The sequence below is a fragment of the Cinclus cinclus genome, chromosome 2 (genome assembly GCF_963662255.1).
Source record: "Cinclus cinclus chromosome 2, bCinCin1.1, whole genome shotgun sequence".
NCBI classification, from domain to species: domain Eukaryota; kingdom Metazoa; phylum Chordata; class Aves; order Passeriformes; family Cinclidae; genus Cinclus; species Cinclus cinclus.
The window spans coordinates 44,496,969-44,524,129 of record NC_085047.1 but is presented as its reverse complement, the minus strand read 5'-3'; the positions used below and the strand labels follow the sequence as shown (position 1 = coordinate 44,524,129).

Here is a 27,161-nt window from a genome sequence, read left to right as displayed (position 1 = left end):
TGACCTGTGTTTTAATAGTAAATCCAATTTTTGTCTGTACTCATTTTTAAGATTTGATGGGAGCTGCTAGTGAAAAGGGCTGTGCGTTCATGGGGTTGTTTAGAATTGTCTGACAGCAGTGAGGCAACTGATTTGGCTTTCAGGACAGAATGTTAACATGGGATTTTTTTTTTTCCATTCAACACTGCAGGAGAAGGGACCTTTACCAATGAAATAAGTTCAGGACGCTAGGAGATTGCTTGTACTGTCAAGTCTTGAGGTAGTCAAAATGATTTTTCCCTGGTTAAAGAGTGCAGTATGTGTGCCAGGCGTGAGAAGGACAATCTGTGGATGATTTCTCAGGTGTTCTAAGCTGAAAAACTTCTTGAGAAGACAAAAAGCTGTTTTTCTTCCTCTCTGCTGTGTTACCAAGCATTGCTGCATTCCATGCACATGCTGTAAAAGCACTTTGGGACAACCAGAATGGAGAATTAATATAGCAGTCAAACATTTCTGTTATTCCCTATTTCATGTCAGAGAAGTTGCCAGTGGAGTACTGATATTCTGTGTGTAGGTGAGGCTGAGGAAATGCTGTGTGGAGATGGGAAATGGCCGCTCTCACTTCTTTGCTTAAAGCTGTTCTGCTTTGCTTTGTTGCTGGTGTGGGAAAATACATCTTTTCTATATGTAAAGAGTGGATATTTCTGCCTGCTGAGCACAGGAAAGCTGAATCTCTGTGAGACCATGCCATGAAATATATTTGTAGCCCATTAACCCATTAGGCCTAAGGACTTCAATACCTGCTGTACCACTGAGAAGGGGATTTTTAAAAATATGTGATAGTTTCACTCACATGGTGCTTCCATTGTGTTTTACAAGAAAACATGCAACTTTTGAAGCCTTTTGGCACAGGTAACTTAACTCCTGCAGAGAGTGAAGTGATTATCTGATACAGAGCTAACAAGGAAAACCTCTTTCAAGGTTTGCATCTATTTTGAGCTTATTTTTTGTTCATACGATCATAGAATAGTTTGAATTGGAAGGGATCTTGAAGGTAGTCCAGACTCCCTGGAATGAGCAGGGGCATCTTCAGCTAAATCAGGTTGCCCAGAGTCCCATCCAGCTTGACCTTGAATGTTTCCAGGAATGGGTCACCTACCACTTCTCTGGACAACCTGTTCCTGTGTTTCACCACCATTGCTATAAAAATATTCTGTCTTATATCTAGTCTAATTCTATCCTCTTCTAGTTCTAAACCATTGCCTTTGTCCTACTGCAACAGGCCTTGCTAAAAAGTTTCTCCCCATCTTTGCTATAAGCCCTCTTATGCTCTTGTTGAGTGCATTCATTTCAATTCTAGTTTTTTTACCATCTAATTTAATTAATTTAATTTTTAAATTCAAAAGTGCAGACATTTTCTTATAGTTTGGTATTAGAAAATTTTTTTTTTGCAGTCATACAAACCTAGCGTAGCCTGGTATACAGTTTTTTCTTCCTGCTGTCATCAGGACAGATGAATCTTTCTGCAAGCTCATGACCAGGAGTTTGAGTAAGGTAGAAGGCTGAGCTCTTGAACTGCTGAATCTGTAGGTCAGTAAGCAAAATTTGAGACTTTCAAAGGTGATTGTGGTTTTAGAATTGATTTCCACTAATTAAGGGGCATTTTAACTATTGCTTTCTAAAACAATTAGAAGTCTATTTCAAAAGGCAGGAAAAGACAGAACATTTCAGTGTGTGTTGTGAGTCTGAGCAAAATGTCCATGTGTGCTTTTGATACAGAAGAAAAGCTTATAAATCTCACTTGTGTATCTCTGTCTGACTTCTAGCACCAGCTCAAAATAGACAGGTGAAGAACCTCAGGTTTGATACACACTAGTAATTTTGGAAGAATAGCATTTTGCTGTAAGTGACTTGGAAAATTCAAAGCAGAAAATTACATGGATAACACATGTCCTTTATTTGCCCAAAGATCTCCCATGAATTAGTTTAAAATAATAATAGCTTCAGCAGCAGTATTAGTAAGAAAATAAACATTTATATACGTAAGTATTTTGGTGAACACTGCAGTAGTGGTAATAATGCAAATAAAGAATTATGTACATATGTAGTTTGGTGAACACAACCTATTAAACTGAAATAGCATAGAAGTGCTTGAAGCGTGTCATGATTTTCTGTTGCTAAACTTGACTTTCATGGTAATCTGCAAAATGACTGAAGAGTTATAGCTTGTCAGGAAAATAAGCCAAAATAAATTGCATCTTTATAATATTCTTTATTAGAAATTCCTCTAGGGAGCATATAGAGTTTAAAAACTCAATGCCTTTTCCTGGTGATGCTTTCATCACAAAATAATGGCATTTTCTTGCAGACTATTTCAAATTAATTATTTTAAATTAATGAGGTAGTTGGTGGGTGATAATTTTTGAGAGTGAAGTGGCTCCTTTGTTATGTGCAACTAGCCTTATAAGCAGTATTAATTATGCCACATTGTAAAATAAATGAAGTAAGATACAAGGAATGAATAATAATATTTCGTATCTGCTGTTGTGATGGGCATACGGCAGGTAGAAGATAAAGAGGAGTAAAACTGGACGGAAATAGTGCATTAAAAGATCTGTTAATTGAACTGTGCTACAATTCCCTAATCTCACAGTTTTTAAAATTATTTTTCCATAGCCTCAGACCATTCGGCAGACTCTTCAAAAGACACTGCAGTATTTTGAGCATCAAGTTATTGGGTAAGTGTCAGTGTGAGGTAGGGAAAGGTGCATGGTAATGTTTTGCTCTGTGCTTTCTAATTCACAGCCTTATATGATAAGCTTTTAAATTTAATTTTTATTTTTTTCTCTCAAATTCTTAGAGATGCTTTGGAATAGCAATACATAATCTGGATGTAAATGGTAAACTGCTGTTTAGTCCTGCTTCTCTACAATCCCATCAGAGGACGACTGCTTAATAAACTGTAGTGTTTCTTATAAAATGAGAATAATTAATCCTTTTTAGTCATAGAATATCAGGTTGGAAAGGGACCCCAAAGCTCATCTAATCCAGCCTCTTTTGTCAGAAGCATAGTCTAGACAAGATGGCTTAGCACTCTGTCCAGCTGAATCTTGAAATTGCCCATCACTGGGAGGTCTTAGTCCTTCGCCACCGCTCCTGAAAGACATTTATTGACTTTTCATTTGTATAAGGAGTTGTTATAACTTTTTTTTTTTCTGTAGTTACAGAGATGCAGAGAAGAATTTTCACAATATATCAAACAGATGCTCCTATACAGACTGGTCTAGTAATGAAGAAACTGAAGATGTCTCAGGAATTCTCCAGTGTACGGCTAATGTACTTGGTATGTGTTTTTGCAAGGGAATTTGTTTCCTTTAGTTGGAAGGAAAGTTTACTGACCATCCTGACGCCAACAAAGAAACCATAAATTTTTGCTCCAATCACAGAAATTTAGGCTATAGGCAGCAAGGTACTGGTGCACTGTTACTACATTTGTCTCCTTTTCTACATACATTTTGAGCCTTTAAGGCAATCCAGACTTGATTGTCAATGAAGGCAGTGAATGTGTGTTGTGCAATACCCAGTGATTTGAAAAGTTTCAAAGGCTTTTGGCAAGTGGACTTGCTTCTGTGCAGGCCCTGGAATTATCTCTAGTGTTTTTTATAGGGGTTCTGCAGAACAACAGACACTTTTGTCATCTGTGGGCCTGGTGGATAGAGGGCCTGAGAAGCAACAGCAGGGTGTGCCTGAGACTTGAAACATTCTGGAAACTTAGATTTTCTTTGGCAAGAAGCACAAGACTGAAATCTGACTGTGTACAATAATTGAAGATAAGTTTTAACTTTCTGTGTCAGGGGAATATGGTGAGAGGATAGTCTGCTCACATTCTGGTCTTCGCCATTGTTTCCTGCTGACTTAAAATACTTTTGGAGTATATGCATTGTGTATGTGTCTTTTCTACTGCAAACTGTTAAACAGATTTGGTATGCTCTGAAACAAGCATACATGATGTAGCTTAGAGATGACTGTGTTTCACTGACGTTCAAAATGTTGTTTTGTTTTTTTTTTTGCTATCCAGTGCCTTATTCTGTAAAATGCTAGATGCTGTCAGGGATGTTCTGCATGCCTTTAACTGCTGCTACAAAGAGATGGCATTTTGTATTTTGCATATGTGGTCATGGAGAGAATTTAGAACAAATTCAATTCCAAATGTGTCCAGTGTTAGTTACCTTTTTTTTTAAATTTTAAAATATTTCCATGCTACCTCCCTATAAAAATTGCTGTGAGTGATAAGGCAGGACTCATGCAAAGCAGAGTCTTGTCGTGTTATCAGGTGCATATTAATATTATAAAAAGCCAGACTAGACATTCAGTATTGGTTCAGCATGACACAAAGTATGTGTTATAAGAAACAGTTATGAGTAATTTTTCACCTTCATTGTGTTTTTAAAGCAATTTATTAGTCGTAGTACCTCAGCATGGCTGAGTAATATACAACCTGTTTCTTCTGTGGGATTATCACAATGCATGTTTATTAGGGCAAGATTGGACTTCTGGGACCAAAGTATAGCGATAACATCTAAGCATTACTATCTTGGGGAACTATTAAAGTGGGCTTTGTTGAAAATTAGGTTGCAGAGACTTTTTCTTGAACAAGTTCGCCTTTTAAAAAATGAGTTCTTAGCACAAAAAAAATCGCCTTCAGTATGAGCAAAACACTGAGATAATTTAAAAACAATCCTTCTCCCTATCTGGGATAAGAACATAAGGGAATGAGCAGCAAACCCACCTTCTTTGTTTTAATGGTAGCTCCTATCACAACAGGTAAATAATTAATGGAGACTCTGCAATTAATTCTCATATATGCAGTTATTTTTCTTGTTGAATAAGAACTGGTAAGAACTGCCTCTGTGAAAGAGGGGTGTAACCACTGGGGTGTGTACTTAGAGCTACAGGCACTCCTGAGGCAGGAGGCAAGCATAAATCTGACTGTGATGAAGGCTAGAGAAACTGTTGAACCAAATCTGGCTCTTAGTTTATTTATATGAGCAGTAAGAGGCACTTGCTATCTAGGGCTGGAAGAAAATGTTTCCTTAAAGGTGCTTGGAAGCATCTTCCTGCTCTCTGACCTTACGTACTGCCAACATGATTCACCTCTTCCAGTTTTCTAGCTACCTCTAAAACAGTCATTTGGCAGAAGAGTGCAGATGCTGAGATCATTGGTAAGCTTGGAAGACTGTGAGCAGATGCTTCACACTGTGGTCCCGGTGCTTACACTGCTCAGAGGGAAGTGCTGACTGCAAGCTGTTCACTCAGCTCGATTCATGTGATTTATCATGTATGAATACTGCAATTTTCCTCTTGTCAAGTCAGCACTAAAGTGTGTCACCATCTTCCTGCAGCACAAGGACCTGATTCTCCTTGTCTCCTTGCTGAGTTGCTCTGCTACAAGTCTAGACACCAATAGAAGTCTCCCTGCTTTAAACCACTGTAGTTAAAGGAGCTCATGTCCATCCGTTCACATGCTGTAAACTGTGTGTGGTACCAGATCAATCACAGTTTTCCTTTGCAGTGACAGCTTCAGAGACTGGTGTATTTAATTTAACTTCTGATCCTTTCAAAAACAGTCCAAACGGCTTCATGATGGACTCTGCTTTCATTAATTGATGCTTGCATACTTTCACAGTGTCCTTCATAAGCATGCAGAAACAGAGAATCCTTTAGGTTGAAACAGAACTTTAAGATTATGAAGTCCAATTGTTTATGCAGCACTGCCAAGTCCATCACTAAACTGTGTTCAGAGGAGATTGACGGTCTTGGTTTGAACTTACTTTAGAAAAAATAAGACAAAGATGTCCATGATGAAGTATGTTGTGTAGATTACTACCACATTTCTTTCTTAGGTGACTATAAACTTATACTGAGGTATGTTAGAGAGAAGAATTGTATCTGAAGAGATTTCTTATTTGACCTTGGGCAAGTTTTCATTCTTTCTGTGCCTCAATTTCCCATCTGTATAATGGAGATAACAGGATTTTTTTAATCTTTTGAACCATATGTCAGTGCTATTCAGATTTCAACCTTCCTGAAGTAAAGACATTTTCATACCCTTTGTACATTCAGCATTTTGAGCAATGACAGAAAATATCATTTGGGACTGCTTTTGTCCTCATGATTTAAAATAATTTGATTTCAAGTAAGATTAGAGCGTGCATTTTTACTTAAATGCTGCCAGAATAAAGCAGAAAACCTTCACATAGCTGCAGATTAAAACTTTGGCAATAGGAAATTATGGATGAAAACTTTTTTTCTTGTTTTGTAACTGCTGTTGTAAGGAATTTATTCCGGAACATAAAGCCTTCATGACCTATCTTCTGTTTATTTTTTTTGGCAGATATTCAAGGGAAGTCTGTGCTACTGAACTTTACAAAGCAGTAGAGAAATACTCAATTTTCCTTTTTGAACCCAAATCAGTACTTCCAATATATCAAGTGGTATTTCTCACATTCCAAATGCACGAGTGAGATAAAAATTGTACAACCTTCACCTCATCTCCTCCAAACACTCTTTTCAGACACTGCAAACAATTAATGTAGCCTTTGTGAACGTGAACTATTTTTCACTCTTCAGTCCTTCACAGGGAAAAAAAAAGAAATCTTAGCTTTACCAAGGCAGTTACCTGTCTTTTAAATGGCGTTGGTATTTCCTTTGGAGCCTCTTTGCATCTTGCTGAGGAACTGTGTAATCTGTCCTCACTTTGCCAGTAAAACTAATAAAAAGTAACCTAAATTCTTAAAGTCATATAAGAAGAGCTGTTGTGCAAAATCTGCAAAGCAGCTGTAGCTGTTCATACCCAGTCTCTAACAACATGGAAGAAGTGTTGTCTTTGAAAGCCTATTTGTGTATTTTAGACTGCAATATCTAAATTGCATGTAGTGCAGCACTGTGTTGGACACACTGTATAAATAACACTTGGTCACACAGTCCCAAGTAAAAAATGCACTTGTATCAGATCATGGTTTCAGCAGAAAGGCCTGGAGAAGTGATTTTACCTATCTGACTTTCCATTGCTTAAGGTACAGAAAAAAATTCACCTCAATTTTTTTGATTCAAGGAAATAATTTATACAACAGAATTATTTTTTCGTGTCATAAAAATTTGGCTCCTAAAATTTTACTACAATTACCTAATTTTCCTTAAAAAATGCATAGCACATATCAATGGCTAGGTCAGCTCTGCATGTAGACTCAAGTGTATTGCAAGAGGTTTTCCTATTAGACATTTATAACTTATGGTATAATAATGCTTTTCCTCTTGATTTTGCTTGAGAGAGTGGTGTGAGGAATTTGCCTGTCTGTCTATCTGGGCATCTTCTGTTTGGAGGATGACATGGCACAGTTCCCTAGGGAATCCCTAATACCCTAGTGATAAGTTGTATGGAATCCTGGCCCACAGCCCTGTCCTGTCAGGGAGATAAATCATGTTTCTGGATTCAGCCTCCTCAAGATACGGAGGAGAAGGAGGAGGTGGAATCCATTGTTAGTGCAAGGTTTTAGAGAGTTCTTGCTTTGGTTGACATTTGCTTGCCACTACCAAAAAGAACGTGTGCTACAGGCTGCTTTATATAGGGCAAATCACTTCATGCCTAAATATATCTTGCAGGGCTGATCCTTCATTTAGTACAAAGGGCATAATTCTATAAAAGTCATTTGTTCTCCGTGCATTTGTCAAAGTTAAAGAACTGTGTTTCCTTTATGAAACTAAGAAAATCTTAGCTCTTATATGAGACAATGCCATGAAGCTGTGTCAGGGCAGGTTTAGGATGGATGTGAAGAAAAGGTTATTCACTCAGAGGGGACTGAGAGCTTCACTGAGATGAAGGCTGTTCACTTTTTATTGCTCCACTGTGGAGCACTTGGGAAGTGGTCATAGCACCAAACAGAATTCAAGAAGTGCCTGAAGAATGTTCACAGGCACATGGTGTGATTCTTGGGGATGTCCTGTGCAGGGCCAGGAGTTAGATTTTGATGATCCTTGTAGGTCCCTTCCACTTCCAACTCTGAATATTTTATGCTTTTATGATACTCTGTTGTTGAAGAGGAATATTAAATAACTGCTGAGAAATACTTTATTTGAAGAGGAAATAATTGAAAAGAATGTGCCAGGACAGATCTTAGCCTACCATGAGATTAGATCAGGTGTAGTGTTTGGAGAGATGAACAAAGGCTTGGTACACTGATTGCTTGGGAGGTATCTGGGAACTGTACATGCTAAGATATTGAAAGTATATAAATTTCTATCACTTCCCTTTACCCTAGGAACTGTGGATAGTCTTTAGATGCAACTAATTTAGGATACACAGACTGATTTATCTTTAAAGTTGTTGGTTTACCAATGGCATAAAAGGAAATGATACACAGCCAAGAGGATTGGCAATACTAATGGATTCTAATAATACTTTATCCTGGGGGGGTCTAAGCTACACACACAGGGCTCCTGTTATTTAGCAGATGTTACAGTGCACTGGCAACACAAAAGTAATCTAAACAAAAAGCACGTAATTCATGTGATGTCAAAACTGAGATGAGTAGATCTCAATTGGAAAAGGACAAATGTTTATACCAAATGTCCTTAGACATCCCACTCTTCTCAAATCAGAACTATTTATTATTAGAAACTAGATGAACTACCAGCAGATAATGCGCGGTTTGAAATTATGATGTACAATAGCATCTTGTAGAAGTCTATTTATAAAGAATGTATTCTGGCCATGATTCATTGACTAAATGTAGGTGTTTGTCATTATCTGAGGTGCTGGGAGGTGTCTTGTGGCCTCTGTCAAACCTTCCAAAATGTGTGGGTCTTCCTTAGGTCCCTCATCTTGGCAGATGCAGGAGCTAGCTGTTGGTTCTTTTGTAGATGTCTTGGATGCCTTATGAAGACTCCAGGAGCTCTGTATTTAGTCAGATGAGTTGAGCCCCTTTATATATGTGAGGAGTTATGAGAGATGATTTTGCATTTCATGGGCAGAGTTTTTAGATTTCATTGCAATTTTATTTGTTCCAGGTAGTGCAGTTCTGCTCCCTATGTTAATTCAAAGACTTATATTTATTTTAATGAAAAGAAAAAAAAATAAAATGAAAAAAATCCTTACTACCATTTTATCTTTAGAGTTAGCATGAAACAAACCTAATTTTTAGGAACTACCAATCTAATGATTGCAGCTTTCATTTAATAAGCCTTGCACAAATATAAGCACTGAGCTTCCCAGGTTGTGGTGGGGGACATAAAATCATGATAGTCTGGCTTCACATAGCTTGTAGAATTTGGCTTTGCTTGTAGAATTGGCTGCTACTGAGAGCACTGTATGGGAGCAAAACTGTCTTCTGCTGCCTGCTCTTAATGTCCCATGTGAGCTTCCTGTGTCAACAGTTTTGAGTAGAATCTTTTATATTTATGTTGAGAACTGGTGATCAGCTCTTCATGAGGAGGCAGTAATTACAATGGTATTTCTATCACTGGTCAGAGGACAAGGAAAGAAACCACCTCGTTAAAAGTGGATGAAAGAAATATTGGGTGAACAAGTGTCATGAATTCTTTTTAACAGTAGTTCTCATTTAGTGAAATCTTGAAAGATAATGCAGGCCCTGCATGCCATTGTAAGAGAAGTGTTGTATATAATTTTCAGTTGTGTCACAACCATATGTAAAGGCATAAAATGATGCTATTGCATTTCTATAAAAAACACCAAAAAGATAATAGAAGAACATTGTCTGGATTCCCAGGATGATATAAATTTGCAATCATAATGAAGAAAAATCAAAGTCATGTATACAGTAATTAGATACTCACAAGCCAAATGATTCATCTAATGTACCTTCAGCATTAGTCTGTACACAAGAAAACCTTTTTTGTTCTGAGAATAAACTTTGCTTTCCCTACCATCTGAAGTAATTATTTGGAATTCTGAACTGCCACCTGTCTTTTTGTCCACAGGTCTGTTTAAGGAAAATATGTTACTGATGCCAAAAATTTGACAATCCAAAAACATTTATTGTTATAACTGAAGGTGGGAAATTCTGTTGCTGTTCGCAGTATGAGGTCTGGAATTGCATATTTAATTGTTCCAGCCCCTTCAGGTTTGATATTTACAGGTTCTGAATGGTATCTCAGAAAAATGGTATTTTTCAATGCCAAATGAGTCAGATGCTGGCCACTCTGCAGCCATTGTCTTCATTATTTACTTTTAGGAAAAACTGGATGGCTTGTAGCTGCTTCTGCATGCTGTGCCAATTACTGGATTAAATTGATTTTTTTATCATATCACATCACATTTTTTTATCTTCTGATTGTTTCTCAAGAGCCTATGATTTGCAGTTTTCTTTATGGGAGCAGATCCTTACCTAATTTCTCCACTTCGTAATGTACAGAATACTTAAAAAATATTGTATTAATTCCCTGACATTTTGCAGTGTGTTTTCAGTTTACATTAACTGCTGAAAAGAAAGTGAAGACCTTTTGCTAGCATGCTATTACAGGATAAAGTAATCTATTTTTGCTCCAGTTCAGTGAAATACTTAATTTGTACTTTGAACCTGTGCTTAAAGATTTCAGTTTTGGATCTGGTTAGCATGTATAGGATCCTTTCTCTTAATGTCTTTGAGACACATTTTCAAAGAATAATAATTTTTCACAGATTCAAAAGTGCTTTTTAGTGGAGGTCTGTAGCAATATTTTCATTCTGTGGTTGTTTTGCCTCAGTTTCCAATGTGCTTATTTAATTTCTCTCCAATATGGACTAGATTAAAAGTGACGTTGTAAGGAAAAGCAACAAAAAGAAAATGCTAAGAAAAAAATATAATTAAAGTTAAGATGTGATTTGTCCTCCTGACTTAGATTAACTAGTAGGAACACAGTAGATCCCTCTCCAGGAGGAAAATAAATTGAGACTAATGAATTTTGAGAACTTCATTTGCTGTATTAGTAGAAGGTTTGTAAAGAGCAGAAGCTCAAGATAACGAGTTACTTCAGTTGGGGAGCAGCGGAAAGCGTTGGGGTGATTTTTGGTTTATTATGTATTACTACCATTTAGTAAAGTGTCTCAGTGAAACCAAGGAAGATCTTTTCCTCTGTGTTAATTGGAAGCTGGTTCTCGTTAGTAAGCCCTGTTGGGGTCACATTTGAGGTGATAAGGGAGCACAGTGACCTCTGCATTTGGAAGTGCTGGGCCCTCATACAGATATCAAATATTTTTTTCTCCTGGGAAGATGAATGAAAATTTTGCTTAGAGGTCCACAGTGAAAAAGAAAGAATAGAAATTCAGACTTTTTAGAATGGAATAGCAAATTGTCAGTTTTGATGAGTGGAAGTTGATTCACATTTTCAATGCCATATTCCATTTGAATAGCTCCACTGCAAAATCAAACAAAAACAATTGAACAATTTCAACAGTTGAATGTGAGATGAGTGTGAAAAGATTTTGTTGAAATTTGAAATCGTACCAAATGTATTATTTAAAGATAACAACTAACCTGTTACCAGTATAGTAAAGTATGCACTACAGAGGCAATGAGTTCTGCGATTCTTTTTTTTTTAGCATGAAGGCTTTTCTGCTTGTAATAAAACTATCTCCCAGTCTGGTATTGTCCTGGATTTATCTGGGATAGAGTTAATTTCTCCTCAGTAGCTGGTACATGCTGTGTTTTGAATGCAGTATGACAATAATGTTGATAACTTACTGATGTTTTGGTTGTTGCTAAGTAAGAGTTTATCCTAAGCCAAGGACTTTTTTTGTGTTTCATGCTTTGCTGATGAGGAGGGGCACAAGAAAGCTGTGAGGGAGCATAGCTAAGGCCCAAACTGGCCAAAGGAAGATTCCTCACCATTAGAATGTCATGCCCAGTGTATAAACTGGGGGAGTGACCTGGACGAGGACAGGGACTGGCTTTGTGGTGAACAATTGCCTTGGGCATCACTTGTCTTATTTTGTAGTTGTTTTTTTTTTCTTTTATCATAATTATTACAATTTACTATTATTATTAATATTATTATTATTACTCTATTTTCTTTTTATTTCAGTTATTAAATTGTTCTTATCTCAGCCTACAAGTTTTACTTTTGATTCTCCTCCCCATTCCGCCGGGGTGGAGGGCTGAGCAAGTGCCTGTGTGGTGTTTACTTGCCAGCTGGGCTTAAAGCACAGCAGCTATGTGTAGAAATATGGGTAGGGGGAAAACCCGTAGAGGACGTGCAAAAGATTAGGATCATTTATATGGTAGCAAGTGAAAAGGTTATACTGAAGTATACCCAGAATTAGTTCTAGGTGAGCATCTGTTCATCCTTTGTTTCAGTAAGAGAGGCAGGAATAATTCAGTAAAAAATATATAAAATATTTTGTGCACCTTTACAGAAAGACATCACTGAAGCCAATGGCTTTGCAGAGAAATACAGAAAAATTTAGTCTGTGTGTGTTTGTGTAATAGGTATTTATTCAATAAATATTTTTAATTGAAAGATAAACATAATGCTTCATGCACAAATTAATGTCGTGTTGGTAAGTCTAAGGAAGAAACTTCCTTAATAGGAACATTATGATTTTTGGTTTTGAAGGTTGCTTGACTTAGTTTAATTTCCTTAGTATATCATAGTGTCTGTTCTTGTAGAGAAAATTCATGACTAACACGGACCAGCAGTTTGGTTGAGTTTGGTCATTTTCTATTACAGCTGATCTGATTTTCTGCTGGCACTGTGTGTAACTCAGTTCAAAGCTCAGAAGTTTTTAAAAGTAGTGGCACATCCTTGAGCCAGGTCAAGTGCCTGAATTTCATGGTATAATTCATGTTGCTTGGGGTCAGTATGTTGCATCCAGCCTGAATGGCCAGTTCTCCAGGATGGACAGCAAGACCAGTCTACAACAATCAGCAAAACCTCAGGCAGCAGAGTCCAGGAGTGATCAGTTTTGCAAACCACATTTGCACTCAGTGGTGCCAGGGCAGCAGTTCCACTGTATTTGTATAATACACTTGAAAGGCAGTTCACCTGTGCTGTCTTTTGGGAGGCCTTCTGGGATGTATTTGGCCATTTGTATGAATAGCCCAGGGGTTTCTGGTGTTGTCCTCTTGCCCTCTTCAATCTTACAGTCTTGGGTGCCCCTGCTTGACTGCTCTCTTTTACACACAGACTTCTAAAGTTGTTCACACTTCACTATACAGAAAAATGAGATTTAAAAGTATGAATATCTGCTTGTCTCTGCATATTAATATGATTATTTCTTAGCTATTTGCTATTTATATCCAGTTATGACATTATTGGTATGGGTTAGAATAAATTCTTCTTGGGTTACAGTGAGTATTTTTTTGGTAAGATATTACAATTACCATGTCATGCAGACGTAATGGCAGTGAGTCAGGAATTGGCACACAGTTTTCTGAGTCAGGATATTAGGGGGCATTGTGTACCAGAGGTACTTTCTTTTGGCTTAACTGCAGAGCTGACCATCTGTGGTCATAAAAGATCCTGGGAATATTTTTGTAATAACCTAGTTTAGTGACCAAATTTCTTTATGAGTAATGGCATTTGAATGAACTTTCCGAAATGATTGCTGTTACTTATTTTATAAAATACGCTTTGTCATGTTTTTATGTTGTCATATTTACATATGTAATTTTATGCATTTGAATTTGCTATTAATCATATATCATTGGAGGCCGTAAAGCTGGGGAACACTGAAATCCTTTGCAAATATTGATTGTGTTTACTATGCCTGTGTACATAGGCAGTTCAGACACTGCCTTGAAATTCTTAAAGGTTATTGTCGACAAACAACATGACTTCTGTCCCCTGTTATACCTCAGATATAAAAGTCATTAACCACTGTTTTTCTCAGATTGAAAGACTAGAAGTAGTCTAAACAATGAGAAGTATCGTGATCCACTGGTGTATTGCCAATGCTATAAAGCATGCTGAATACACGTTAAAATAAAGGGCCTGTTGTGTCCTCAGGAAAGAAATAAGTGACCTTCATTTCTGCTCAAATTCAAGATAAATTTTAAGGTGTTCAACTAGTTGACTGACATGTAATTCTATATGATTTCAATGTACTGAAGAAATAAAGAAACTGTGTTGTTAATTTCTGTATTAATTTCTTTTGAACTCTGGATATTTGTAATTCTCATAAAGCTGATATATACTTCTTTTTATTCTGTTACATCTTAAAACAATACAAATATCTGATTAATTTTATAACTACTAGGATATGGGGATTATATCATAGTAAAGTTGAAACAAAATAGAGCGTATCTTCCTTAAATTAAGACAGTGGAAAATGCTTGGTAACCATCTCAAAAATATTTTTTGTAGGTCGTCCTTAAAACTGTAAATAACAAACTGGAACAGGATTTGATACAAATTTCCATTACTGGTATTTTTTCATCCCTTCAGCAATGCCAACCTTATCACCTCTGTAAATCAAAAACCTTTTGAATTTATGTGATATAAACTTGAAGTGGCATTTTGAGATATCACAGAGCTGTCCCATCTCCTAGCTGTGTAGACTGCTCTTAAGAGGCAGGGTTTTTTTAAAGATGGGCGAGTGTAGGTAAGAGCTTAAAATGAAAAGGCTTTGTTCTCCTTTGGAGGCAACATAAAAGAAGTAATTATTTCTTTGTATCTTGTGGCAGTGCCCAATGCCTATAATGAGAAAAGTATTTTGTCTAAAAAAGCCCTGCAAAACTCACAGTCCCCCTTTGCCAGCTATTAAAAGTGTAATCTGACTGCAGGGCTTTACATTGTGGATGGAATGCCAAACAACTGACTTTGAGTCCCAGTATCTTGTTCTTTAAGCAGCTGGGGAGAGCTGGATGCTTTACAGAGGGAGTGAATAGGGGGGCTGTAAGAGTGGAAGCCTCATTTGTAGCCAGGTCAGCAGTGGAAGGGATGCAGCCATGCCTGGGTGCATTCCCACAGTGGCCTGGATGTGACATGCAAAGGTCAGGGAAATTGTAATGGAGACTGGCTGCCAGTGGGGAAAAGGAAACAGGCCCACTAATAACTGGCTGGGACAGCAAGCTGGAAGAATGAGGACTTCAAAAAATGGCTGCTAAGGTTATTCCCAAGCACCACAGAAGCCTATGGCTAGGTATCTAGTGAAAAAGCTTTCCTCATTGTTTTGGAAAAAATACTGGGTAAATAGAGGAAAGAGGGAAAATGTGACGCAGTAACAATACTATGTTGCTGATAATCAGTGTCTCATTGTCCTATAGGTCTGAAGTTTGAGGAAATGCAAGAAAAATTTGGGGAGGAATTCTTCAATATCTGCTTTGACGAGAATGAAAGAGTTCTTCGAGCTGTAGGTGGGACCCTTCAAGACTTCTTCAATGGCTTTGATGCTTTGCTGGAGCATATTAGAACTTCATTTGGAAGACAGGCCACCCTGGAATCTCCTTCTTTCCTATGCAAAGAACTCCCTGAAGGCAATCTCATGCTTCATTATTTTCACCCACATCAGATTGTGGGATTTGCAATGACAGGAATGATAAAAGCAGCAGCAAAGAAGATTTACCGCTTGGAAGTGGAAGTAGAACAGGTCACAAATGATAAGTTGTGTTCAGAGGGGACAAACCCAGGTAACTGCAGTTGTTTAACTTTCCTTATCAAAGAACATGAAAATGCAAATACCACAAAGGCACTTCCACCAGGAACTTCCCAGTCCCCCTTAGACCTGAGGATTAGTATCAGCACCTTCTGCAGAGCCTTCCCTTTTCACCTGATGTTTGATCCAAACATGCTGGTTCTCCAGCTTGGAGAAGGTCTTAGGAAGCAGCTCAGATGTGACACTCATAAAACCCTGAAATTTCAAGACTGCTTTGACATAGTCTCTCCTAAAATCAGTGCCACATTTGAACGAGTTCTCCTGAGGTTATCTACACCCTTTGTCATTCGGACCAAACTTGAGGATGCTGACTCTGAAAGTAAAGATAAGGTAAGAATATTAATTTGGAAGCAGATGTGCTTATATGTGTGTTCTGGGAAAGGATTTTTTGCTCAGAAGAAAAGCAGCTCAAGTCCTGTGTACTCCAGAAAGCTCCCTCATGCCTTGCAAACAGGTGCTAAATGATATTCCCCAGCCAAGTGAATATTTTCCTAGATTATGTATATGATTTGCCTGTGAAGTTGTAGCAAATCATGCCATTTCCATTCAGAAAATTCTGCCCCGTGGGGTTGAATAGTACAGCTTGAATAAAATATCTAATCCTAAATTTTACTCCAGCTATATTATGATAAGAATATTTTTTAAGCCATTTACTAGGCACTAGCTTCCAGTATTTATTCTGAAAGATTCTCACTGCAGGTTTCTCATTGCCACCTTACTATATCTTACTTCCCTCTTTTGGAATGCTGCTTTTCTATAGGTTTCTTCTAACCTCTCACCCTGCACCCAAGGAAACCAGAGCTGTGAGTGGTGCTGAGTATCACTTAACACCAGTTTTATTGTGTTCCAGTCATTCAAATAGGCACTTGTCTGCCTACACTGCCTCTTTCCTCAGTGTTTTGGGGAGAGCTACCTTAACCAGTGAGCCCTATGTTGAATTCAGTGCATTCAGCTGAGTAATATGTGAACATGTTTTCAGTTCTGGAGTTCTGGAGTTCTCCAGTGGTTGGATGAAGTTTGTCTCAATGCCTATCCTTGAATTACAGGAAGGCTTTTTGGTGTGAAGTAGTGTGCTAGGTTTTATGCACCGAAGTACTTAATGCTCGCATTAAAACTTGCTTGAAGGCTTGAAAGTCTGCGTGTGGGTGCCTTGGAAATACTGCTGCCCTAAGTGGAATTGCATGATCTTTAAGGTCCCTTCCAACCCAAACCATTCTATGGTTCTATGATTCTGTGATGATTCAAAATACAGTTACTTCTTACAGCAGCGATATTTCCAGCTTCTCTTTGTCACTATACTTTGGCACCAAAAAGCGTACGTCTGGTGCATTCTCCTCTGGAAACAGCATGTTCCCCCAAAAGAAACAAACGAGTTCATTTTATATTAGTTGATGTAATTCAACCTTCTCAAAACCAAAAAGGAGTTTATTTATCAGAATCTGTCCTCATGGTCACCCTAGCCTTTAATTACTAGAAGGAAATGAGGTGTGAAATGGGTGGAGGTGTTGGCTCTGAGTTACCTTATGACACACTTATTTCTCCTTTGAAAGAGTCTGGTTTCATGATACTTCATGCAGAACACACCTATCCCTCTCAGAAACCTTCCCCTCTCTCAGGACAATCACAGCTCTTTGACTGTCTTCTGCTCTTCATGAACCTGCTGTAAATCACTCTGAAGAGGAGGAAGTTTTAGGTGGGGGAAGGAGGCTTTCAAAGCCTTTTTCCCTATTTAAGCTGAACACACAAAATATTCTCTTACCTGGACAGGTTTCATATGCTCTTAGAAGTGGCAGAAGTGGAGTTGGCTGGAGGCAGGATTTTAGATTAGGCAATATTGACGACAGAGAAGCAGGTTGAAGGGGATGGCAGCAAACAAAATTATTTTCCTGCCTGCGGTTAGGAGGAAAAATTGTACCTTGAAGAGTAAGGTGTGAATAAGAGGCAAAAGGGTTGATGGTGAGGTGCAGAGGAGCTGTTGTGCTGCAGGCATGGGAATTAATTTGAGAACATCAGTTTATCTGAAGAGGTATTTTCTTCTGTCTAATTTGATAAGCACTTTCAAAAAATTTTTGCTTGTGAATAGTTAAAAACACCTCAGCATATGATGCATTTTTCTAGATATTCCCTTTTTAAAAAATTTAAATGAAAAAAGGAGTTGCACAGATTCATAGGGTGTGGTTGACGTGCTTGCAGAGATTTTGAGAGGAGGGATATAGCAATACAGTTTATGTCATGCTCAAGTCCTTTTTGGATAAAAAAAAGTAGACTGAGCCTTGGGAACTGCGTGCTGTATTATTTTCCCATAGCTATGTCACTCATTTAGCTCATTTTCAATTTGCCAGCACTTTTTTGGAAGTTGAATATTAGGCAGGTAGATCAGTGGCTATAAGCTGCTTAAAAGTTGCTGGTTACTGACTTAGACATTTCCCTATTTCTTTGTCACACACTGCTATTCAGTTCATAGTGGAATTGCATCCCGCTTACAGCTATTTGTCTTCAAAAGATGATAAATAATCTGACTCTGCAGTAACTGACACTTTTTCAGCCTTGGTTACCTTAAATGGCAGCTGTAGGCATGTGACTCAGACAACTCTGCTGCAGTGTTGAAGCTGATCAGATGTCTTCTTGCATTAAAAAAAGAATAAATTGAAAGCTTTGCAATGAATAGGGGACATTCCAGCCCCTCTTCAAAAGATACTTGTTTTCATTTCAATGCATAAATCATATATCTTTTTCAGACTGGCAGTGAGAAAGACAGAATAAGAAAACAGTTTTCATTTAGTCCTGACACCAGCTCTGTGTTCAGTAAGTCTCAAATCATGTTCTTTCCCTAACTAAACATGTAGAAGCAAAATTAAAAAAAAAACAACAACAACAACAAAAAAAAAAAAACCAAAAAACAAAACAAAAACAAAAAAAAACAAAAAAAAAACAACCAAACCCACAACACCTGTCCTGGCTTTCAGGGTGTTTAGTGCTTGTCCAGCTTATTTAAAGGCTCGCCTGTGTGTTTCAATTTACTGGTATTTGAATCTTTGGAATAAATAACACTATCTCAAATTTCTGATATAAGGCTTGTGAGGTCTGGGTGATGGGTAGCACTTCAGACAGCTCTGCAGGACAGAGCTTCTGCACCTTTGCAAAAGCACAGCCTCATGCATCAATATCTCAGCAAAGTTTTGATAATTTGGGGTGTCACCAGTTGTTCCTTGGAGCTCAGAGCGTTTACAGGATCCCATTGTTCTAGAGACCAAACAGCAACAACAACAACAACAAAAAACCCAACCAAAACCCCCCCACCTTAAGAACATACCTAGCTTTAAACATCATTTCCAACACCATGTTTCCTGCTTTCCTATGCAGCTAAATGCTTGTTACTGTTTTTTTTCTTATGGTATGTTGCTACCCAGATGTTAAAGGGCCCTGTTGCTCTACTTCTTATACAAACATTCTGTTATTTTTCACATTTCACTCTATATTTTTTTTTAATTGTGTGTGTGTTTAACCAGGGACTTTCACTAGCATCCAGTCAGATTTTCCAGATTTTGGATATTGTCCCAACATAACAAAGTCACAGTGTAACAAGGTCACAGTGTTTGCTGTTTACCCTCTTTAAGGAAACTCATTCTATACCTCTCTATGGGAGCAATTCTTTATTGCAACAATAAGAAATAAATTTATTGTGACAATTAAGCACTTGGGATTGGTATCTTATGGCTTCACTCATGGTTGATACAGCCATACTTCACAGAAGTTCAGTGCACGTTAGTGGAGTCACATATGGGATAAGAAATTAAATTAAGAGGGATAAGTCTGAAATCCATCGCCAAATCCATGTCAAGCCCACCCACTGAGGTGAAGGTGCAGGCGTGTGAGGGAGCTGACAAGCCAGCAGTGAGTTGTGCATGCAGGGCAGGTTGGTGTCCCCCCACCCTTTCCTTTCCACCCTTTCCACCTTTTCCAGGCCAGACAGGGGCTGGAAGCTCCGGACAGGTGTATCCTGTGCACAGTCACTTTGAGACTGTACTAATGAGCAAGGCCATCTGTGACATGATAGCAATACTCTTCTCCTTGACAGTGCAGTGAGGTGGCTGGAGCTGCTTTGGTTTTTAGCCGAATGGGAACACAAGGAATGGCTCTCCTGCTTTGACTCTTCTGGCACGTTCTGCTCACGTGCCCCCCGTGAGCCATTGGTGCTGGGTGGATTGAGAGGAGATGGGGCTGCCCTCGCAGGGACCCCACTGTCCCTGACACCTCGGTCCAGAAGCAGCCCTCTCAGTACATGGATTAACAGGATGAGCCCTGCCAGCACTTTTGGTGCCCACATTTCTGAAACTGCGTTTCAGGTTCCCTGCCATATGCTGTGGAGCTGTATTTTCCTTCTTTTGCTGCTCTTTTCCTCAGACTAACAGCCCTTTTCCACATTTGAAATAAATCAGCTTTTGTAAGGATACTCACTGGCTTTGACTTAGGCCTCTGAGCCCTTTAGAAATTGTCTAAGAATAAAGCTGGCACCTAAAACTGCATTACTGGAGGTGTCCGGACTATTTTTTGTGATGGAATGTATTTGCTTTGAATATTTTATTAAAATAATAACTTCCCAGTTAACAGTACAGCAAAATGTGTTCTGGCAAAAAAAATATTTTTATTTATATATGCGAGTTAATTTTTTTCCAGTAATTTTAGACATAAAATACTTTTATTAAGGGGAAAAAGTTTACCTTACAAATTAAAATATAAATTAAAACATCTGAAAATACAAAACACTGGGTTTGACAAAAATGACTCTCTGAAATTTTTATAATGGAAGACATTCTAAATGCCACATATCATTCAGCTTTATGAATGGACTGAAGCTGTGTCAGGGGAGGTTTAGGTTGGATATCAGGAAAAGGTTCTTCACCCAGAGGGTGTTTGGGCGCTGGAACAGGCTCCCCAGGGCAGTGGTCACAGCACCAGCCTGGCAGAGTTCAAGGAGCACTCACATATCATTCGTAGGCACAAGGTGTGATTCTTGGGACTGTCCTGTGCAGGGCCAGGAGTTGGACTTTGATGATCCTTGTGGGTTCCTTCCAACTCAGCTTATTGAGTGATTCAATGATGAAAAGTCCATCCAGACCAGCATGTTGACTCTCACAGTGACCAGCAGACAATCCTTTATGAAGCAGGTAAGATAAAGTTTGAGCCTGCAGCATTCTTCTCTGTGAAACGCTCTCCTCACTTTTAGCTTTCATGGGATGAAAGCATGTCCTCTTGCAGTGGTATCTAGGATGTGGCATGGGATAGCCTCCTCAGGACCAAGCCTCCATAATTTTCTCTAGCACCTTTTGAACAATGGGAAGTTCATACTGTCAGCTTCTGTGGCATCCTGTGGACATAAGGTCTACTGCTTATTAGAAACTGTGAATGTGAGATGCCTCTGGCAACTTTCAGCCAGGTGTGGACATTGAGTAAGGAGTAAAACAGCTGGCAAAGAAGCCTGTTTGCCCCTTGCTTCAGCAAAGCACTTTCCCAGTGTGTTTTCCCCAGTGTATTTGTTGACCATTGGAAACTGTAAAGAAGTAGTGCTTTTTAAATGCTAGAAGTAGGCTGCCTCCCTTTTTATACTGAGAGTCAATTCTTTATCTCCTTCTTCTGTATTTTTAGTCTGGGCCAACGGAATGAAGCAAGCAGTCCTGACACTAGCAGATTAATTTAAAACCCACTGTATACAATCTTGTGTTTTGCTTTTGCTCTGTAACTGTTTTTCCTCTTCTCCTAATAAAATTGAAATTAAATGGCCTGAAAATCATTCCAGCATAAGGGACATCCGTCACTTATGTTCTAGGAATTCTGATTTTTTGCTAGAGCTGATTTATTCACAGCCAGTCAGCTTTTGACACTAAGCTCCCATTGCCTTGCAGGCTCAATGAGCTCTTGGAATCAAATTTGTGTCTTCTGTTTCTGTTAATGCTGATATCCCACCCATTTGCTTGTCAAAATGTGTATGGACTTCGATGTTTTTTCAAGATGAATTGGATTGGCTGGCTTGACTGCTTCTAGAGATTGTGGTGGGTTATGAGAAACAATAGATGACATGACTTTCTTATCCCATGAACAGTTGTGCGTTGCAGAACTTCAATAACACTGTGAAATGGGCCCAGAATTGTTAGTATTTCTACTTTAAGACAGGCCAATGAAAATGCCATTTTGAAAATGTTTTCAGTGATAGGACTGAAAAAGTGAAGCAATCTAAAGTTAAAATACTTCCTTTTCATTTACATTAGCTGAAAAACAAAGAAGCTGTTTGGAAATTGTTTTGTCAAGTGAATTGGCTATTAAAACAATATGACTTCGTGGTAAGCTTTTCCCTCTATGATTTGTATCATGTTTTGATAAGGAAGCATGAAAATGTCCATACTTCTCTATTTACTGCAGAGCTTTTGAATGGATTTCTAAACTACACTATGTCATAACTGCATAACTGGAAAAAAGTGCATTTCATTGATTTTTGCATTACAATATGGGAATACTTAGATACAGCTCAGTTAGATTTTCAGGAATGCATTTTTTCCTACCTCTTTTTTTTCTGCTGACTAAAATTAAGTGTTGCTTATTCACAGCACGCTTTCATGCTTTTCCTCATTTGCTTATCTGAGCTGTTGAGTGACTGTGTTTTGCATGGCATGTAATCTGACTGGGTGTGATGTGAGTAAAAAGCCCTTTTCCTTGGGATGGTTGAATTAAAGCAGACACATTCAGTCACTCTTTGCCTCACTCCTTCCTGTCCTGGCACCTCCAGCATGACAGAGCATGAAGTCAGGCTTGATGTGTCTCTTTGCAGAGGCTGAACAGACTTAGAAGGAAGGGGAACAAGCCAGAGTGTCTCCCTGTGGACTGTGGGCTTTGTGCAGGAGCTCTCTCAAGTGCAGGGTGAGAATTGGAGCCAGTGAGAACCCAGGGTGTTCCTCTGAGCGCAAACATTGGGTTTATTGCTCCGAGGGGCAGCGAATGCAAATGCTGGCACTACTTGTGTTGTCAGCTTTCAGTTGTCAGGCCACTTCTACCCAGCCACTTCTACACCTCCTGCTAACCCTACTCTTGGAAGATGCTCCATGCCTGAAGGCAAGCCTGAGTTAGCCCAGGTCGCTTGCAGAACTGTCCTGCATGGCCAAAGAGCCCTCACAAAAGAGGAAGCTTATCACTTTCTGCCTTTACCTTAAATTTTGTCTTCAAACCTCAGACTGAAACCATGAGATACCCTTCCTGTTTGGTTTTGAGTGTAGCTTAGTAGTTTTGGACCAGTTTTGACTACTTAGCTTGTTTCATCCGATCATGTCTCATAAATATCTAGTCTTTGTAGTCTTTGTCTTAATTTGTAGTTGACAACAGCATGGCTTGACTCTAAATATTAATTTATTCATGCTCACTGGGCATGCATCTTGTGGATTTTTCATGCTTTATTTCCAGGGAAACAAAGCTCTGGAGTTTTGAGACTCTCTATGAAACAAAAACCTTGCTGATGTTTTGCTGGGCCACGGACCCAGACTGAAGAGGCAGTTAATAGAAAATTACTTTGCTTGAGACCTGTACCATCATTTGAGCCCGTTTATATTCTGGGAATATATGGCTAGCTGAATCAACATTGTAGATTTTGTAGGTCATAATACTCGAATCAAAGGGAATACTACTATGAAATAACACTTAGCTGGTGTTGCATTAGGAATAATTAGCAATAGTATGAAAGAGTGAGATAATAGTGATTTGCAGAAGTCAGGGCTCCAAGGCAGGTGCTGATTTGCTAATACCTAGCCAGGTGCAGTGCTAGGTATTATATTTCTGCTATCTCTGAGCAGTATTGGGGATAAGTTTGACTAGGTAACGTTTTGCTGGCTTTTACTCTTGCCAAGGATGTGTGATATTCACCCTGCTCTACTCCAGGGTCTTGCAAGAGACTGACAGTGTCAGTAACTGCAGATCACCCATACCACTAGTGCTGATCATGGTTTCAGCATGTGTTTTGCAAGGATGAAATGGTTGAGGAGGCCAGAGTACTCACTCAGAAAGGGCGAGCCTTTCCTTTGCAATTCTTTACAGTGTTGAGGACAGAGTCACAGTTCAAGTGTACAGCCAGCCAGGCAGACCCAGTGGTTGGATAACTGGATTTGCTACTCTGGAAATATTCCTTTGGCACTTGAAGGTTTTAGAGGCATGCTAAGGTAGAAGTTATCTCACTAAGCGATATATTAGATGTAGAAGTTACATAAACAAGGTACTGCTTAGAGGGAACACAGGGATGAGTCCAGGTTCTTCTGCCTGTGCTAAGCAAAGAAAAAAAAAAATAAATTAGAGATTTGTAATGTGCTGTTGTGAGGATTCCCCAAATTTTGTAGTTTGTTTCATTCTTCATTTTTTTGAATATGCATTTTATACCCATATGTATTCACATTCTCTCCAGCTAGAATATCTAAGACACATTTCATTTAAAAAAGCACATAGTACCCCCCAATTGTCATGATTAAAGACAGTGAAACTACTTAACCCATAAAATAAGATTTATATGATTTGTTCCTGTCACTAAGCTTTGACTTTTATAAGTGAGGACTTAGACTGAGTATCTGAGAAAATAATTAAATATTTTTTCTGCAGACACAGGACAGGCATGTAAGATACTCCTAACACATAAATTTCCTCTTAAAAAAGAATAAAATTTTTCCTCTTTGCAGACTGCAAGCAAATAATAAACATTTGGTACTGCAACACCTCAGAAAGATGTAAACATTTTAAAATTTTGTCCTACATGAAGGCATATTGAAATATTATTTTCAACATTTTGATCAATGTAGTTTTGGTCTGCCTTGTGAGTTTTATATATATTATATATTTTGAGTTTAATGTATAAAACTTTTGAGTTACATATATTTTCTATATTCTGTATTCTATATTCTATATTCTATATTCTATATTCTATATTCTATATTCAATTATCTATTTATTATATATATTGTTCTGTGTAAGAACAGAAATTGATCTTCTTGCTCACACTGGACAGCAGCTTTTTTTCTGTAATGATTCTCATTCTGCTGTGGGTTCACTGGAAGAGCAGCATTTATGCAACTGTAACAGGAATAAAAACATACTTAATTTTCATTTTGACATTACCTTTCTTTTTCTTTGACACTTCAGAGATTTAATCCTTTTTTTCCCTTTCTTAGAAGGGGCTGTTACGAAGTTTTTGTGCGATCTTCATAAAAACAAATTCAGCTATTATTTTCTCTATCCATCTGACAGTCTTCGTAGGAGTATTCCAGTGGCTTTAGTGGATTGCTGTCAGCACTGGAGTTGGTAGGATCTGATCATGTCATGTCGCAGTACTTCAGTCTTGTACTTTCCTCCTCAAATGTTGAGCTGGTAGCTTTAAAAATGTCTCTTCTGGTGAAAATGCAGCTCAAAAGGATCCTGTTTGAGACAGTGCACACAATATGTTGAATTGTTTTAAAAAAAAAAGGTGGCTTACATTGACAGGTTGCAAAGATAACTGCCTCTGAAAATCATAAAGTAAAAGCCTAGAGCATAAAAATAGTTGGCCTGCGATGTGTTTGGAAGAGTATGAAGAATGACTCCAAATTTGCAAACAGTCTATTAATAAATAAATTCCTTAAGCAGGTATTTTAATGGGCAAAGATATTCAAACTGAGATAGCTTTGAAGTCCTCATCGCTGGCTGTTGAAGGGCAGATCCGCCTGTCCCAAAACAGAAGGGAAGTCATGCCCAGTGGCTGGAGGAGGAAAGTCACACAGGGCAGACTCCTTTTTTGTTCAGTGTGTGGTGGGTCAGGCCCTCACAGCACCTGGGCACATGGCGCTGTTGTGGCTGTGTTTGAGCAGGGAAGTTCAGTGATTGTCAGACATGGGCTGCAGGATGGGCACGAGCTGTGGGTCGGGGCACGCAGTTGTGTTCCCCCCTTCCATTGATGCTATGCAGCTTAAATTCTCCTTTTGACCCTACCCCCCAGAAGGAGTATTGCATCATTTCAATTGTCAAGTAGCTGCTCCTTATCAGGACAACCTTGCTTAGAAAGGGATGATGTTGAAACTGATCTCATACAATACACCACAGGCTGATTTCTTGTATTAATGTAACACTTGCCAGTGAATGCTAAATGAATTATATTTTAAAAGTTTAACTTAAAAGAATGATTACATTTTTGATAAAACTGTTGGTACTTTCTGCTTGGTTACATTAAAGGCACCCAGCAGAGGGAATGTTTGAATGGATTAACAGAGCCTGGAGATTGTTTTGGCTGCGCTTGCTGTGGTTCAGAGTCCTTTGCTGTGCAGACTTTTAGATGGCTCCCCTGTGAAAGTACATTCTGCTTCCATGGACATTGCACCTGGTAGAAGTCAGGCAAAAGTAATGAAGAGCTCCTGTATTCTCAGAGTTCTGTTACTGCCAGTGAAGGAGAACTACCAAAAAAAGAACAGATGAGTCTGTGTTAATTCCAGCTCCACTGACACCCAAGGGGAAAAATACCAGTGCTTGGCAGGTATTAAAGGAGATACTTCATATTGAAAGAACTTTGATTTTTCAGCTTCACTGAATTGTATTTAGTTCTTAATTTTAAAGGAAAACTTGCTACAAAAATATTGTCTGCAGCAGTGATGTGAGTGCTGTGCAGACAAGCAGTGTTGTTTAATTTTCATGTGAAAGAAGCATGGAACTTATCATTAAAAGGGCATCAAATTTTCTCACTCATCTCAGAGGACTTCTGATTCAGTCTATTTCCTCTTTGCTCAGGAAGGCTTCAAATTCAGTTATTGGATAACTTCTGTTCTGTGTCTTGAACATTCAGTTTCTGGCATTTGTTCCTGGGAATAGGAGCATAAAAAAACAGAAAATATTTTCTGTCAGCCAAAAATGCAGAAACATCTGAGAGGTTTCCTAGTTGTGTTCAGCAGCATCAGAGGGTCCTGAAAGGCTTTTGGAACCATTTTGGGTGATAGAGAACTCCACAGAGAATTCCAAGGACGTGGGAATAACACTAACAAATACATAAACAGTGTTTAAAAATAACTGACTTACTGCTCCAATTCTGTTTTTTTCCCATGGTGTTATATAATTATATTGGTGCTCACTGAATGTGTTGGACACACCAGGGTGCCACACTGGACTAGCAGGACATGAAGAACCATCCTAGCAACCCACTGTTTGCAATGTCCAGAAATTACATACTTTTTTAGTGGATTGTTACCAGTTCATTCTGTGAGTATTGGTGTACTCAGGCGTGGAGGTTTGTAAAAACAAAGGATATAAAATTGACAGCATAAAGCCAAAGAGAAGTGCCAGTGGCTGAGGTCAGGACCTCCTCACCCCTAACTGATAACTGAAATCAAATTACAGTTCTAAACTAAGTGTATTGTGCTGCTACTGTGGGACCAAAACCTGGTCCCTTTGCTCAGGGTAAGTAACATGTTACATCTTGATTTGCCTTACTAGTTATCATCAGCCCAGTTTCAACAGGATTACTTTGGAATAAGGTATTTATTTTGAGTAA

General features: G+C 38.5%; 1 protein-coding gene across 1 annotated transcript in view; it reads left to right on the top strand.

Annotated features, from left to right (window-relative positions):
• The window catches only part of GUCY1A2 (guanylate cyclase 1 soluble subunit alpha 2), a 133,035-nt gene that overhangs the window by 11,810 nt on the left and 94,064 nt on the right, over nucleotides 1-27,161 (top strand). Inside the window, exons 2-4 of the mRNA XM_062514629.1 lie at nucleotides 2,656-2,717; nucleotides 3,201-3,322; nucleotides 15,240-15,958. Of these exons, the coding sequence (XP_062370613.1) occupies nucleotides 2,656-2,717; nucleotides 3,201-3,322; nucleotides 15,240-15,958 (903 nt within the window). The remainder of the gene's footprint in view (nucleotides 1-2,655; nucleotides 2,718-3,200; nucleotides 3,323-15,239; nucleotides 15,959-27,161) is intronic.